General features: G+C 54.1%; 2 protein-coding genes across 3 annotated transcripts; both read left to right on the forward strand.

Moving 5' to 3' along the window:
- The first annotated feature begins 5,919 nt into the window (after nucleotides 1–5,919).
- On the forward strand, nucleotides 5,920–8,093 carry VKORC1 (vitamin K epoxide reductase complex subunit 1). 2 transcript variants are annotated; one of them, XM_007186445.3, is made up of 3 exons: nucleotides 5,960–6,209; nucleotides 7,048–7,157; nucleotides 7,624–8,093. In XM_007186445.3, the coding sequence occupies exons 1-3, from the start codon at nucleotides 6,037–6,039 to the stop codon at nucleotides 7,830–7,832; spliced, it is 492 nt and encodes a 163-aa protein (XP_007186507.1). In that variant the 5' UTR covers nucleotides 5,960–6,036; the 3' UTR covers nucleotides 7,833–8,093. The 2 variants fall into 2 exon arrangements, with proteins under 2 accessions (XP_007186508.1, XP_007186507.1); XM_007186446.3 differs by lacking the exon at nucleotides 7,048–7,157 and having other exon boundaries at nucleotides 5,920–6,209; nucleotides 7,624–7,729.
- Nucleotides 8,094–8,827: 734 nt separating this feature from the next.
- PRSS53 (serine protease 53) lies at nucleotides 8,828–14,544 on the forward strand. Its single transcript, XM_057529102.1, has 10 exons — nucleotides 8,828–9,560; nucleotides 10,540–10,560; nucleotides 10,666–10,828; nucleotides 11,156–11,418; nucleotides 11,562–11,716; nucleotides 11,860–12,079; nucleotides 12,873–13,023; nucleotides 13,108–13,352; nucleotides 13,439–13,584; nucleotides 13,800–14,544. The coding sequence occupies exons 1-10, from the start codon at nucleotides 9,503–9,505 to the stop codon at nucleotides 14,112–14,114; spliced, it is 1,737 nt and encodes a 578-aa protein (XP_057385085.1). The 5' UTR covers nucleotides 8,828–9,502; the 3' UTR covers nucleotides 14,115–14,544.
- The last annotated feature ends 7 nt before the right edge of the window (nucleotides 14,545–14,551 follow it).

The following is a 14,551-nucleotide window of genomic DNA, read 5'->3' on the forward strand; positions in this document are numbered from 1 at the left end:
TTATCATTATTACTAATTAATGCCAGTAACAGACACTGTTTAGGTGACTTTTCTGTGCAAGGAGAGGAGATTGGTGTTGAATTAAATAAATAGACCCTTCCCTGCCCTGAAGAGGAAAACAGACAATTTCCGTGTCATCAGTTGTGCTAAGAGCCACACAGGAGGCTGTGGGAGCATCATATAGGGTCTGGGAAATTGGAATAGGTGCAGTGTGAGTAGGACTGGCCAGGCCTGGGAACTGGAGTGGGAAGGACATGTCAGGACAGGGAAGAGCCTGGAGCATGTGGAGTCTGGGAGGAGAGGAGCTGAATGAGGTGACCAGAGCCAGATTTTGAAGGATGAGTGTGCATTTGTCCTGAAGTAGTAAGAAGCCAGTGAAGGGGGCTTCCCTGGTGGCGCGGTGGTTGAGAATCCACCTGCCAATGCAGGGGACACGAGTTCCAGCCCTGGTCCGGGAAGATCCCACGTGCCGCGGAGCAACTAAGCCCGTGCGCCACAACTACAGAGCCTGAGCTCTAGAACCTGCGAGCCACAACTACTGAGCCCGAGTGCCACAACTACTGAAGCCCGCGACCTAGAGCCCGTGCTCCGCAACGAGAAGCCACCGCAATGAGAAGCCCACGCACCACAACGAAGAGTAGCCCCCGCTCGCCGCAACTAGAGAAAGCCCGGCACAGCAACAAAGACTCAACACAGCCAAAAATAAAATCAATTAATCAGTTAATTAAAAAAAAAAAGAAGCCACTGAAGGGTTTTTAACTGGATAGATCTGCTCCTTAGACAGAATGCTCTGGAGGTAGTGATTGGGACCAGTGAGACCAAACAAAGAGAGACCAGTGAAAAGACAGTTTTTCCAAGCAGGCGATGATGGGAGAGAGACTTTTCAGTGTGTGTTTGTGTGTACTTATACTGACCAGATTTTTCTTCACCATGGTCATGTATTTTCTAAATAGTTTAAATTTTTAAAGCAAAGGGATAAGTGAAGCAGGCGATATTTTGGAGTTTTGGGGGGTTTGTTTTGTTTTGTTTTTGAAAATTTTTTTTCTTTTTTGGCTGAGCCATGCGGCTTGCGGGATCTTAGTTCCCCGACCAGGGATTGAACCCCGGCCCTCGGCAGTGAAAGCATGGAGTCCTAACCACTGGACCTCCAAGGAATTCCCTGGAGCTGTCTTTAAACTTCAGCAGAGGTGGGACCCTTCACCACCAGCTGGCCTGCCTGTGGGACTGGGGGAAAGTCTGCACAGATCATGAGGAAAGGGCTCCCTGAGTCTCTGGATTTTCTCTTCGCCCCTCACCCCCACACCATTCCCACCCTTTCTTTTCCCGCATCCCGGCGATACCCTGGAGTGAAGCTGGGAGGACGCTCAGCTCTGGAGGCGGCTGCAGGCAGGCAGGGCTTGAGCCAGCGTTAAAAGGGAGAGGGGAGGGTGCTCCCGCTGGGAAGGCCGAAGTGCGCAGAGAAGCAAAAGATGGCTTGAAGCGTGCCAGATCCCGGCGCTCACGTGGCCGCGGCGTGGCCGGCAGTGCATTTGACCCTGCACGCTGGACCAGCCCGGCCGGGACTCGCTGCTACCTCCCGGAGGTGGAGGTTGGACTTGCACCCCAAGAGTCCACCTTCCCGTTGGTCAGGCGCTCTTCTAAGAGATTTACATGTGTTCGTTTCATCTTCATAACGAACCTCTGAGGTAATGTGATTATCTTCATTTTACAGATGGGACAACAGAGACCCAGAAAGATTGAACGACTCCTCCGTCCCCTTTTTCCGTTCCGTCCTCACCCCCCATACTCATGGCAACAGCCACACTGGCCCATCTGTTGTTCCCTCAACATACCAGGCACGTTCCACCTCTCATGAGCTGTGCCCTCTGCCTGGAACACCCTTTCCCTAGATTTCCACATAGCTTAATCCCTCACCTCCTGTAAGCTTTTGCCCAAATGTCAGCTGAATGAAGCCCAACCTGATCATCCTATTTAAAATTGCAACCACTCCCATTCCCCTCACACTGCTTTACTCTTATTTATTTGTTCATTTGGCCGCACTGTGTGGCTTTTGGGATCTTAGTTCCCCGGGATTGAACCCTGGCCCCGGGCAGTGAAAGCACCGAGTCCTAACCACTGGACCGCCAGGGAATTCCTTCTGCTTTACCCTTTATTTTATCCGTAGCATGTATCACCGACAGCATACTATATACTTATGTATTTATCATATTAATTGCTCAGTTTTTTTCCTAAAATGTAAGACCACAGTATGAATATTTGTCTGCTATACTGATTTATCCTGTGCCCCTAACACAGTCCCTGGCACATAACAGGTGCTCAATAAACATTTATTAAATAAATGGAAGAAATATTGGGCTTTCTTCTCTGAGCTATTGAAAGGCAGAGTGACAAAACTACATCTTTTTTTTTTTTTAAACTACATCTTTTAATTTTTGATAAAGATGTACTTTGACTGCTGTATGGAGAATGTATCTTAGGGTAAGAGACAAATATATCTGAGAGACCAAAGATGAGGCTACTGCATTTATCTAGGTGGGAGGTGATGATGGTTTGGGTCAAGGTAGTGGTCTGCATAGATTACAGGGAATGAGAGAGTGGTCCAGGAGGAGTGGCTTGGGTGGATTGGGGGGCCCATGGTTAAAATGGGAACCCCAGAGAAGGGCCAGGTTTGGGGAAGGTAAGAAGCTCAGTTTGGGGTGCATTGCCTTGCATCTGATTGGCCTGTGAGACATCCATATGGTGATGTCCAAGAAGTGTTTCTGCTCTGGGGTGTGGAGCCCAGGAAGGAGATCTGGGCTCAGGTCAGAGTTCAGAAGCTGTGACCTGTAAGGAGTAAGGGAAGACATCGGTGGAAATAATGTTGCCTCATGTGGCAGTTTGTGTTTCCCAAAGATGCCCCACCCTGCATGCCCACATGAACTTCTTAGAACATGACTTCGACGCTTCTCATATCAAGAGGTGAAGTTCTGTGTTCCTTCCCATTAGAGCTAAGCAAATTTGTGATTACAGTGGAAGGGATACTATATGATGACTTATGAAGCTAGATCATAAAAGATGATGCAGCTTCCACTTGGCTCCCTGCAGAACTTTTACTGGAGTCCTGAGGTACCATGTAAGCAGTCTGATTGCCTTGTATTAATTGTCCATTGTTGTGTGACAAATTACCCTCAAAATATAGCAGCTCAAAACAATAAACATTTATTATCTCACACAGTTTCTTTGGGTCAGGAATCTGGGAGCAGCTGAGCTAGGTGGTTCTGGTTCAGGGTTGCTTATGAGGTTGCAGTCAAGATGTTGCCCGATGGTCCAGTGGTTAGGACTCTTCGTTTTCACTGCCGAGGGCCCGGGTTCGATCCCTAGTCAGGGAACTAAAATCCCATAAGCTGCATGGTGCCGCCAAAAAAAAAACACGTTGCCCAAAACTACAGTCGCATGAAGTCTTGACTGATGCTAGAGAATCCACTTCCAGGGTGGCTCTCTCACGTGCCTAGCAAGTTAGTGCTGGTTGTTGACAGGAAGCCTCAGTTTCTCACTAAGTGGACCTCTCCTTAGGGCTGCTTGAGTGTCCTCATAACATGGCAACTGGCTTCACCCAGAGTTAGTGATCTAAGAGGGAGCAAAATGGAAGCCACAATATCCTAATGACTTAGCCGCCAAAGTCACAAACCATCATTTCTGTATTATCCTACTGGGTCAGATCAGCCCTATTTCGTGTGGGAAGAAACTACACATTGTTATGAATCCCAGGAAGTGGAAATCATTAAAGACAACTTTGGAAACTGGCTATTGTAGCCTGGAGTCTGCCATGCTGTGAGGAAGCCCAAACTAGTGCCTACGGAGAGGCTACACGGATTCACGAACAGCCCCTGAGACTGCAAGAAGAGAGAGGCCAGGTTATCAGCCTCCCATCGTTCCAGCATTAGCCAGCATCTGACCACAGTTATGTGAGCCAGAACTACCCAGCCAAAATTCTCGTACTGAATGCCTAACCCCTAAAAACTGAGAGAAACTAAAATGATTGTTTTTCTCTTAAGTCATTATTTTTGTGGTGATTGGTTGAACAGCAGTAAATCCTCAATGATTCCCACCTCCCGGTATTTATATCCCTCTGTAGTCTCTTCCCACATTGAACAGGGCTGACCTGACAGAATAGGATAAATGACAATGTGGGACTTTCAAGGCTAAGTCATAAAGATACTGTGGTTTCCACCTTGCTCCCTCTTAGATGACTCATTCGGGGGGAAGTCAGTCATGGATAATAGGAACACTCCAGAAAACTATGGAAAGAAGTGAGAAACTGGTCTAAGTCTTAGTCCTCTGTATTAGTTTCCTATTGTTTCTATAACAAACTACCACAAACTTAGTGACTTAAAACAACATGAATTTTGACTTCTCTGGTGGTCCAGTGGTTAAGACTCTGCCCTTCAAATGCAGGGGTCACAGGTTTGATCCCTAGTCAGGGAATTAAGATCCTGAAAGCCACATGGCTGGGCCAAAAAAAAAAAAAAAAATTCCTCTCTGGAGGCTCTAGGGGAGAATCTATTTCTTCAACTTTTCCTGCTACTACAGGCCACCCACATTCCCTAGCTCATGACACCCTTTCTCCATCTTCAAAGCCAGCAACACTGCATCTCTTTGTGCTTTTCCTCTATAGTCACACCTTCCTCTGAATCTCTTCTTCTGCTGCCCTTTTTCACTTTTAAGGACCCTTGTGATTACATTGGATCCATAGGATAATCTGTTTTAAAATCAGCAGATTAGTAGCCTTAATTCCATCTGCAACCTTTAATTCCCATTTGCTACGTAAACTAACATGTTCACAGGTCCCAGGAATTAGGACACCGACATCTTTAGGAGCCATTATTCCACTGGCCACGTTGTCTGGAAGAAAAGGAATGGGCCTGAGAAGGAGCAGCCAGAGAAGGAGGAGGGCCATCAGGAGAGCGAAGTATCACAGAAGCCAGAGGAAGACAGAGTTCCCAGGAAGGAATGCCCAACAGTGATTAATACTGTTGGGAGGCCAAGCATGATAAGAACTGAAAAATATGTATTGAATTTAGCATCCTGGTGACACCAGCCATAAGTTGTCAGGGGAGTATTGGGGGCAGGAGCTAGTTTATGGTGTGCTGGGCAGCAAGGAAGAGGTGAGGAAGTAAAGACTGGGAATGTAAAATCTTCCAAAAACTTGATTGTAAAGGGATATTTGTTGCAACTTCTAAAATGGGGAAAAGTTTCAATGCAAATGGGAAGGAAGGGGAAGTATAGGTGAGAGGGGTCATCAATAGATGCTATGTCTGTGAAGTGGGGGAGCTCAGCTAGCCCACCAAAGGCTTGGAAAGGAGGCACTGTTGGGTTGATCTGGGCTCAGGTTTCGCCAGGTGGCGCCACAATAGAACAGAGGTTAGGATACTGTCAAGGGTATGGCGGAGGTGATGGAGCGGGGCATGTGGGGGAGAGACGAAGAGAGAGAGATCGGCCAGCAGGAGGCGCTGGTGCAGCAGGAGGGAATAGCTGGGCAAACTAGGCGGATTGGAGGTTATAATCCTAATAATGTCTGAGATAGTAATTTCAGGGAAAACGCTTGGTTCTTGATCGGATCGCAGTATTCGCTGGATTCCCCGATCCGCTGGTCTCTAGTTCATGGATATTCCAAAGTTAGAGCAGGGCTTGGGCTAGAGTAAACGCTATATACTGTTAGCCCGATTAATAAAATTTTTAAAACTCCGGAGACTCCATTACCCTTGAGGCATTGAGGCCACCCCGACTACAATTCCCATCATGCCTGGCAGGCCGTCACATCAGTAAGTACCCACGTCCCTTAATCTGGTTTTCCAGTCCCAGCATTCCTCAGCAGTTTTTCGTACCCCGGCAGCACTCCTGCCAAATCCTGGGAACAGCCAATTGGATCAGGAAGTGTGAGACCAACAGGCCAATCGCCCAGCCAGACGGGCGGGAGAGGGCGTGGCCAAATCCGGCCCCGCCGCTGCTCCGTGGCTGGTTCCCTTCCGGCTGGCGCCTCCGGCGAGACCAGAAGACATGGGCAGTACCTGGCGGAGCCCTGGGTGGGTGCGGCTCGCTCTCTGCCTCGCGGGCTTAGGACTCTCTCTCTACGCGCTGCACGTGAAGGCGGCGCGCGCCCGGGACCGGGATTACCGCGCACTCTGCGACGTGGGCACCGCCATCAGCTGTTCGCGCGTCTTCTCCTCCAGGTGCGCGTGGGAGTGAAGCCTTGGGGGACCCGCTGCTCGTAGGAGCGGTGCATGGGGACCAGGTGTGCATGGCGACCAGGTTGCCAGATGAATCTGGGATTGGGATGCCCGGGGAGTGGACACACGGAGCCGTACTGCTCAAGGGGGCGTTGCCTGGCGAGACGGGTGTGTCCGAGATAGGAGTGTGGAGTAGAGGGGGCAGATAGTGCTGGGGACTGGGGTTATTCGAGGGAGTGCACGTGAATCCTGATGACAAGGAATAAGTGACCGGGCAGGACGGGGAGGTGGGGTCGAGTGTAGGGACCGATTATGGTCTTTTTTTTTTTTTTTAATTTATTTTGATTATGGTCTTAAGGATGGCTTTGCCTGGGGACAAGGTGGCCAGATCTGGCTATGCTTGAGGGTCTAGGTTAGTGGGATGACCTAAAACAGAATAGGGGAGAGGGTGGCCGGGGCACTGGAGATTTAGGGGTCCAGGGCAGAGAGATTCTGCCCTGGTTTCCCAGTCTTTAGTAACTCTGTAAAGTAAGGTGAAGGGTTATACTCATCTTGCCATCTTAAGACTTATTGAAGGTCTAGGATGAAAAGAGGAGCCTATGGGGGAGCCATGGCCAGGTGTGACCTGGGGATGGGGGTGGATAGGGGCAGTGACATGGAATCCTGTCCTTGCCAAAGAAAGGCTGTTCCCGGAGGCCATTGACCCTTGGACTCATGTGGGGGTTGGGGGAAGGGCTAGAAGGGGAAGGACAGCCCAGATGGCTTCTTGGAAATAACCCTCCCAGGATAAGGCCCATGGCACTCAGTTGACACTCCTAATCTGGGCCCTCCCCTCCACCAGGTGGGGCCGGGGCTTCGGACTGGTGGAACACATACTGGGCAAGGACAGCGTCCTCAATCAATCCAACAGCATATTCGGTTGCATCTTCTACACACTACAGTTGTTGTTAGGTGAGTGGCCCTACCCTCTCATGACAGGCCCCTTCCCGTCTTGGCCAGCCCAGCCCCATCCCTTGCAATCTTGGTGACCCAGACATCTGATGGCCAACTGCTCATCACTGAGCACCCGGGAGGTGGGAACCTAAAGGAGTCTTTACTGTCAGAGCCAGAAGGGCCCTTAGAGACTTCATAGGAGCCCAGTTTTCTGGAAAAGACTCAGAAGTTCCTTTCTGGGGGAAAACCAAGGGTTGCTTATCTTTCATCTCATGTAGCGCTCAGCAGGAAAATTCACTATTTGGGTCCCAGGGATCATTGAACAGATAGGAGAACCAAGGCCTTGGCGGAGTCTGTCAGAGCCTCTCATTTTAGAGACTCTTCCCCAGTAGCCCCTGCCATCTGGGTGGCACCATGGAGTCATGGCGTGTTCTAGAGGTAGCCAGTCCCTGAAGCCCATGCCTGACCCTTTTCTGCCTTGCAGGTTGCCTACGGGGCCGCTGGGCATCTGTCCTGCTGGTGTTGAGTTCCCTGGTGTCTCTAGCTGGTTCTGTCTACCTGGCCTGGATCCTGTTCTTCGTGCTCTATGATTTCTGCATTGTTTGCATCACCACCTATGCCATCAATGTGGGCCTGATGGCGCTGAGCTTCCGGGAGGTCCAGGAACCCCAGGGCAAGGTCAAGGGGCACTGAGCCCTCACCCCAAGCCAGGCTGACCTCATCTCCTCTGCTTTGGCTTGTGATCTTTGCCCAAGGAGGCTACGTCTGGATCCTTAGAAGAGGAGTCTGCAACCTGCCCCTGCCATACTCCCACACAGGACAATGGACCAAACATGCCACACTGTTTCCCTCACCTTAGTGCCTCTGGCTCTGTCCCCAAAGACTGGTTTCCAAAGTTCCTGCTATTGCCCAAGGAGGGATGGTTCAGAGCAATAAAATTCCTTAAATAAATTAGCCAAGTCTGAGCCATCTGTCTGCCCGGGACCTTAGTGTTGGGGCTTTCCCAGTCTTTCCTCCTCTGGGATGGGAAGATATGAGTCAGAGGGAGAGTGGAGGGCCTGCTGGAAGGGTAGTTAGTCCCTTCTCCAGTATGTGGAGTCAGCAAGACCTGGGGTGCCATCAGCCCCCACCCCCAGGAAATGGGCTGGCAGCTTGTGCCTCCTACCCACAGAAGCCAGGCCTTGTCTTCTGGGACAGCCAAGCATGTGAGAGCTACCTTTCTGGTTCTGTGCAGCCACAGCTGCCTCTGAGTTGGGGTCAGGGTCCCTGAACAGTCTGGTCTGTTCTTTTTTTTTTTAAATATATATATATATATATTTTTTAATTTTATTTATTTATTTATTTATTTATTTATTTATTTTTGGCTGTGCTGGGTCTTTGGTTCGTGCGAGGGCTTTCTCCAGTTGCGGCAAGTGGGGGCCACTCTTCATCGCGGTGCGGGGACCGCTCTTCATCGCGGTGCGCGGGCCTTTCACTATCGCGGCCCCTCCCGTCGCGGGGCACAGGCTCCAGAAGCGCAGGCTCAGCAGCCGTGGCTCACGGGCCCAGCCGCTCCGCGGCATGTGGGATCCTCCCAGACCAGGGCTCGAACCCGTGTCCCCTGCATTAGCAGGCAGATTCTCAACCACTGCGCCACCAGGGAAGCCCAGTCTGGTCTGTTCTTGAGTTAGAAGTCAGGAAGAGGAAAAGGATGCACCCTGAGTGTTCCTCCCTCCTAATTGAGTCTTCCAACACCTGTGAGGAAGGTGGGCACCATGTAACCCTGTTTCCCGGGAAGGTGGCAGAGAGGCATTGAGATTTGCTAGTCTCGTAGCCAGCAAGAAGCAGAGAGCCTGGCCCCTTGACACCTAGCCCTGTACACCCTGCCTCTGAATCAAAATAGGAGAAGATATATGAAACCCATTTGGACCCAAACCTGGGAGGGAAGCTGAAATGAAGAGTGAGAACTGGGGAAGGCCTGCCCACCATGCCCTTCACCTGTTCCAATGGGACAGCTCCCACGCTCGGGAGCAAGTTTACTCCGTCAGGCTTCGGTCTAAGCACTTTTACACTCAACAGTTTGTGGAGTTTTTCAGACAAGGCACAAACGGGCTAACTGTCCAAGGTCACTCAAGTGTTAGGGGGAACTGGGATTTGAACCCAGGCAGTGTGGCCAAGGCTGAGGCCCAGGGAGAGGCGGTGAACAGCCCAGGGTCACACAGCCACAGCCCCAGAGCTGGAAGCTGCTGGCTCCCTTCCAGCCCAGGAAAAGCAATGACACCTGACTCCTAGGAAGTTGGGGGTGGAGCAGAGGTGGAGCTAGGGAGACCCAGGTGGCTTCTCGGAGAACCCAGAGCACAGGCGGCAGAGTGGCTTGGAGCAGCATGAAGGGGAGCTGGGGACCGAGGCTGCTCATCCTGGGAGCCGTGGTCTTCATAGAGGGTGAGTCACCCGTGTTTGGGGGGTAGGCGGTATGGTGGGGTTCGGGGGCTGTCCTCTACCCCAGCAGCCCCCTGCAGCTTGATGTGTGAGAGAGTGCCTGCCTGGGAGGCCACAGTCAGCCTGTGGCAACATAACCGTGTCCGGCTGTGTGGGGGGGGAGGGGTATGTGGCCGCCTGTGTCCAAATGGGTATGATTTCCTTGGGCTGGATTATAGTCTGTGTCTGGAGGAACTGTCATTATGCCTGTGTGTGCGCCCTGTGGCCCCGTCTGCCTCTCTACTTCCAGAATGACCTTAGGCAAGTTCTGGGGCTCTGTGGCCTCAGTCTCCCCACCTTTACATACGTCCCGTCTCTCCTGGCGTAGATGTTCAATGGTGTGTTTGTGTGTGCCTGTGATGGGGAAGAGGCAGGGCAGGGGACCCTTTGGTAGAGTCTCTGATGGTTTCTGGAAAAGTGGCAGAGCCCAGGTCGTCAGAACAGGGGCAGAGCCCAGGTCGTCAGAACAGGGGCGGGGTGAGTCTCAATCTCTTGACGCCCTCCCCAACTTGGACATGACGCAGGCCTCTAATTATTCCTCTTAGGCCTCTGCAGCGCAGGGCACAATTAAGCTAACGCTTTCCACATGCACAGGCCGCCTCTCTGACTCAGCGGTGGGGGCAGGAGTTGGGGGTTCTGCGGCCTGGAGGAGGCTTGGCCTGGTCCCAAGCTGAACCCCAGGCCCTGCCGCTCAGGCCCAGGAGTGCTGAGCACGGCTGAGGCAGGAGAATTAATGACTGAGTGTACACTCTGAATAGCTTCCAATAAAAGCTGTTTCTTGACCTCATATAAATATTTTCATTCTGGGAGGGGCCGGTGAGGTAGCCACAGAGTCATAGCAGCAACCCACACCAATCCCCCCAAACCTGTCCCCTCTACCAACGCTGGACCGGGCAGGTAAGGCTCCCTGCCCCAAGGCTCACCTGTGTCTCTCTCTTCCCAGGTCTTCAAGCGGCTCAGCGTGGTAAGCTCTGGGGCCATGGGGCTGGGCCTTACTTGGGTCTGGATCGGGCCAGGGGTGAGGGCAGGACAGGGGCCTGCTGTCAGCCTGACCCCCGCCTCTCCACAGCATGCGGGCAGCGTGGCCCTGGTCCCTCCACGCCTCAAGAGGGCAGCACAGTGCCTGGCGAGTGGCCGTGGCAGGCCAGTGTGAGGAGGCAGGGGGCCCACATCTGCGGCGGGTCCCTGGTGGCGGACAGCTGGGTCCTCACTGCGGCCCACTGCTTCGAAAAGTGAGTCACGGCTGCGGTCAAACAGGGTTTCTGGCTTTGGGGGTGAACGATTTGTCCCCAAGCCCCGCAAAACTGAGCCCTGCCCCTAGAGTAACAAAGTACCATTTATTAAAAATATGCCATGTGCCAGGTACGTACTATCAAGTTAATCCTAACGACCCTTCATGGTAGAAACCTTACAAATGAGACAACTGAATTGGGAGAAGGATGGACCTTGCTTAAAGCCACAGGTTTTCTGTCCATCTTTCACCCACTTTGTGCTGTCTCCCACGGTGTCACCGTCCCCCTTTGCACTCAATGCCTGGGTCTTGTCCCCCCCACTTGCAGGGCAGCAGTCACGGAACTGCACTCCTGGTCAGTTGTCCTGGGTTCTCTGAAGCATGAGGGGCTGAGCCCAGGAGCTGAGGAGGTGGGGGTGACAGCTCTGCAGCTGCCCGGGGCCTATAAGCACTACAGCCAGGGCTCGGACCTGGCCCTGCTACGGCTCGCCCACCCCGTGGCCCACACACCCCTCTGCTTGCCTCAACCTGCCCATCACTTCCCCTTTGGGACCCACTGCTGGGCCACTGGCTGGGATCAGGACAATGACGGTAAGTGCTGGCCCAGGCTGGAGCCCAGAGGGGCACTCTGCTTGCCCAAGGTCACACAGCCTCAGCTGCCAACTGTCCCCGTTCCCGGTCTCCCTTGCTCCTCCGAGCCCAGACTCCAGCCCCAACCCCCTCTCTTTCGCCAGTTCCCAGGGCCCTACGGAATATACGCCTGCGTCTAATCAGCCGCCCCACGTGTAACTGTCTCTACGACCGCCTGCATCAGCGGCTGCTGGCCAGCCCGGCCCGGCCTGGGATGCTGTGTGGAGGTCCCCAGCCCGGGGTGCAGGGGCCCTGTCAGGTCTGAGGGGGAGGACAAGGGAAGGGAACAGGAGGGGGCTGGGCACTCAATCCACAGGGACTGGTGGAAGGACCACACGTAGAGGGTGTCCGCCCAGGGCTGGGGCTCAGGTATCTGTCCTTGACAACACTTCCCGGCTCCAGGGAGATTCCGGGGGCCCCGTGCTGTGCCGCGAACCTGACGGACACTGGGTTCAAGCTGGGATCATCAGTTTTGCAACAGGCTGTGCCCAGGAAGACACTCCTGTGCTGCTGACCGACGTGACTGCTCACAGCTCCTGGCTCCAGGCTCAAGCTCGGGGGTCAGCCTTCCTAGCCCAGGACCCTGAGACCCCAGAGATCAGTGATGAGGACAGCTGTGTAGGTATGAGCAGCGGGTGTCAGGAGCGGGACGTGTGGGGACCTCCCCCCAGGGCTGCATGACTTCTGGGCAGCAGGTGGAAGCCACAGTGGAACAAATTTCAGCTCAGAATAGAAAACTTGATACAGGGTATCCACACGCTACCAGGGGCTAATGAGGGGGCTTATAAGGCCCCTTTCAGCCCCCAGGATGGGAACAGCTCCATTTACGGCTAAGAGGCATAGATGCTTTGGAACTTTATGAATTTGGGGTTTAGGTAAGAAGAGGAATTTCTGGGATCTGGCTGAAGGTTTTGGAGTAGGCTGCAAATTTCCAAGCAGGAACTCCATGAGATTGGAGAGGGCAGGGCTCCCACTCAGTGGGGCATTAATTCTGGCAGTAAGTGACTAACATGCAAACTGCATGCAAAATAATTACTGAGACGGAAGCTCTATCTTGGTGTTAAGAGAAGCACCAGTGAGCCAGGAGTTCTGGGGCCACTCCAAGCCCAGAGGGGTGCAGACAGGCGGGGTAGGGAATGATGAGCAGGCCACTCCCGTGATCCTGGACCATCAGAGTTAAAAGCTTAGGCCCTGGGTTTTGAATCTCAAGTTGGCTATTTGCCTGTGGTTAGTGAGCTAGAAAGTCACTTAACCCCTCTGGAACTTTGGTTACCTTCGGTAATTAGGGTAACCAAGATTCAACTTAAAAGGATATTGTGAGGATGGTTGATAGCACATGGGAAGCGCTTAGCACGGGGCCTGGCATGCAGTGAGCACTTAGCAGGAAGGCAGATGATGTAATCTGTCTGTCTCAGCCTGTGGATCCTTGAGGAGAGAAGGCCCCCAGGCAGAAGCTCCCTCCCCACGGCCCTGGGACGCCAGGCTGAAGCACCAAGGGAAGCTGGCCTGTGGCGGAGCCCTGGTGTCAGAGGAGGTGGTGCTGACTGCTGCCCACTGCTTCACTGGGTGAGTCCCGTCTCCCTTGCCTTTGTGCCCCCACCCTTGCTGGCAGCCCTGCCACCCAGTGCTGTCAATGCTGTCCCTGCACAGGCGCCAGACCCCAGAGGAATGGACTGTAGGCCTGGGGGCTGGACCAGAGGAGCGGGGCCTGAAGAAAGTCATCCTGCATGGGATGTATACCCACCCAGAGGGGGGCTATGACGTGGCCCTCCTGCTGCTGGCCCAGCCCGTAACACTGGGCTCCAGCCTGCGGCCCCTCTGCCTGCCCTACGCGGACCACCGCCTGCCTGATGGGGAACACGGCTGGGTCCTGGGGCTAGCCCGCCAAGGAGCAGGTACGTAGGTAGGACAGGGCCACCAGCAGCTGTGCATCTAGCCTAGAGGCCGAGGCAGCAGCTAGGTCTTCTCCGTCGCCCTGCAGGCACCAGCTCCCCTCAGACAGTGCCTGTGACCCTCCTGGGGCCCAGGGCCTGTAGCCGCCTGTACGCAGCCCTTGGGAGCGACAGAACCCCCATTCTGCCGCAGATGGTGTGCACCAGTGCTGTGGGTGAGCCGCCCGGCTGTGAGGTGAGCCCCACTCCCCCTGTCCTCACCCCACGGACCCCTCGCCCTGCCACTCATGAACAGACCTTCTGCCAGGTTTGGCCTCAGACCTCTCACCAAAACTCAGCCTTTCTGCCAACTGGCTCCCAAACAGCCAGACCCCCAGCCCCAGCCCCTTCTGCCCCGTGACGCTGCCTAGGGAGAAAAGGAAGTCACTGGTGTCCCCTGACCCCTGACAGGGCCTGTCGGGGACACCGCTGGTGCACGAAGTGAGGGGAACATGGTTCCTGGCTGGGCTGCACAGCTTCGGAGATGCCTGCGAAGGCCCGGCAAGGCCTGCCATCTTTACAGTGCTCCCCACCTATGAGAACTGGGTCAGCAGTTTGGAATGGCGGGTCTACTTCGCTGAGGAGCCAGGGCCTGAGGCCAAGCCTGAAAGCTGCCCAGCTAACAAGAGTACGTGGCCCTGGGGCCTCGTGCCAACACTGCCTCCGCAGACACCTTCTCTCGACCTGGGGCAGGGCAGGGCAGGGTCTGGCCTGACCCACCTCTAGCTGCCCTGGGTGGGGTGGAGCAGTGGACGGACCCATCTGGATTCAAATTCTGGCTCTTGTCACTGTTTGACTGGGAGAGCACGCCTCTCAACCTCTTCGGACCAAACTTTTCTCATCTGTCATGGGGGCTGAGGAGAGCCTCCTTCCTCTTCCTCTAAGGCAGGAAGGGAGGGAAGCTGTGAGGACGAGGCCAGCCCCACCCTCCTTCCTCTCCCTGACCGGCCAGCCAGCCGGTTGTTGACAGGTGGCTCTGGGACACTGCAGTCACAGTGAGGCAATTCCTGCGTCACTGCCCCTGCCCCTCTGCCATCCCCCATGACCCCGTCCCCCACTGGGGCAGGCCCGACCGCGCAACGGGCTCTGGGAAGGAGCCTGCCCCGACCGACAGCTGCCCCTGCTCGCCTCTGCAGGACAGGGAGACCTCCCCTGTGGACACC

The sequence above is a fragment of the Balaenoptera acutorostrata genome, chromosome 15, assembly GCF_949987535.1.
Source record: "Balaenoptera acutorostrata chromosome 15, mBalAcu1.1, whole genome shotgun sequence".
NCBI lineage: Eukaryota > Metazoa > Chordata > Mammalia > Artiodactyla > Balaenopteridae > Balaenoptera > Balaenoptera acutorostrata.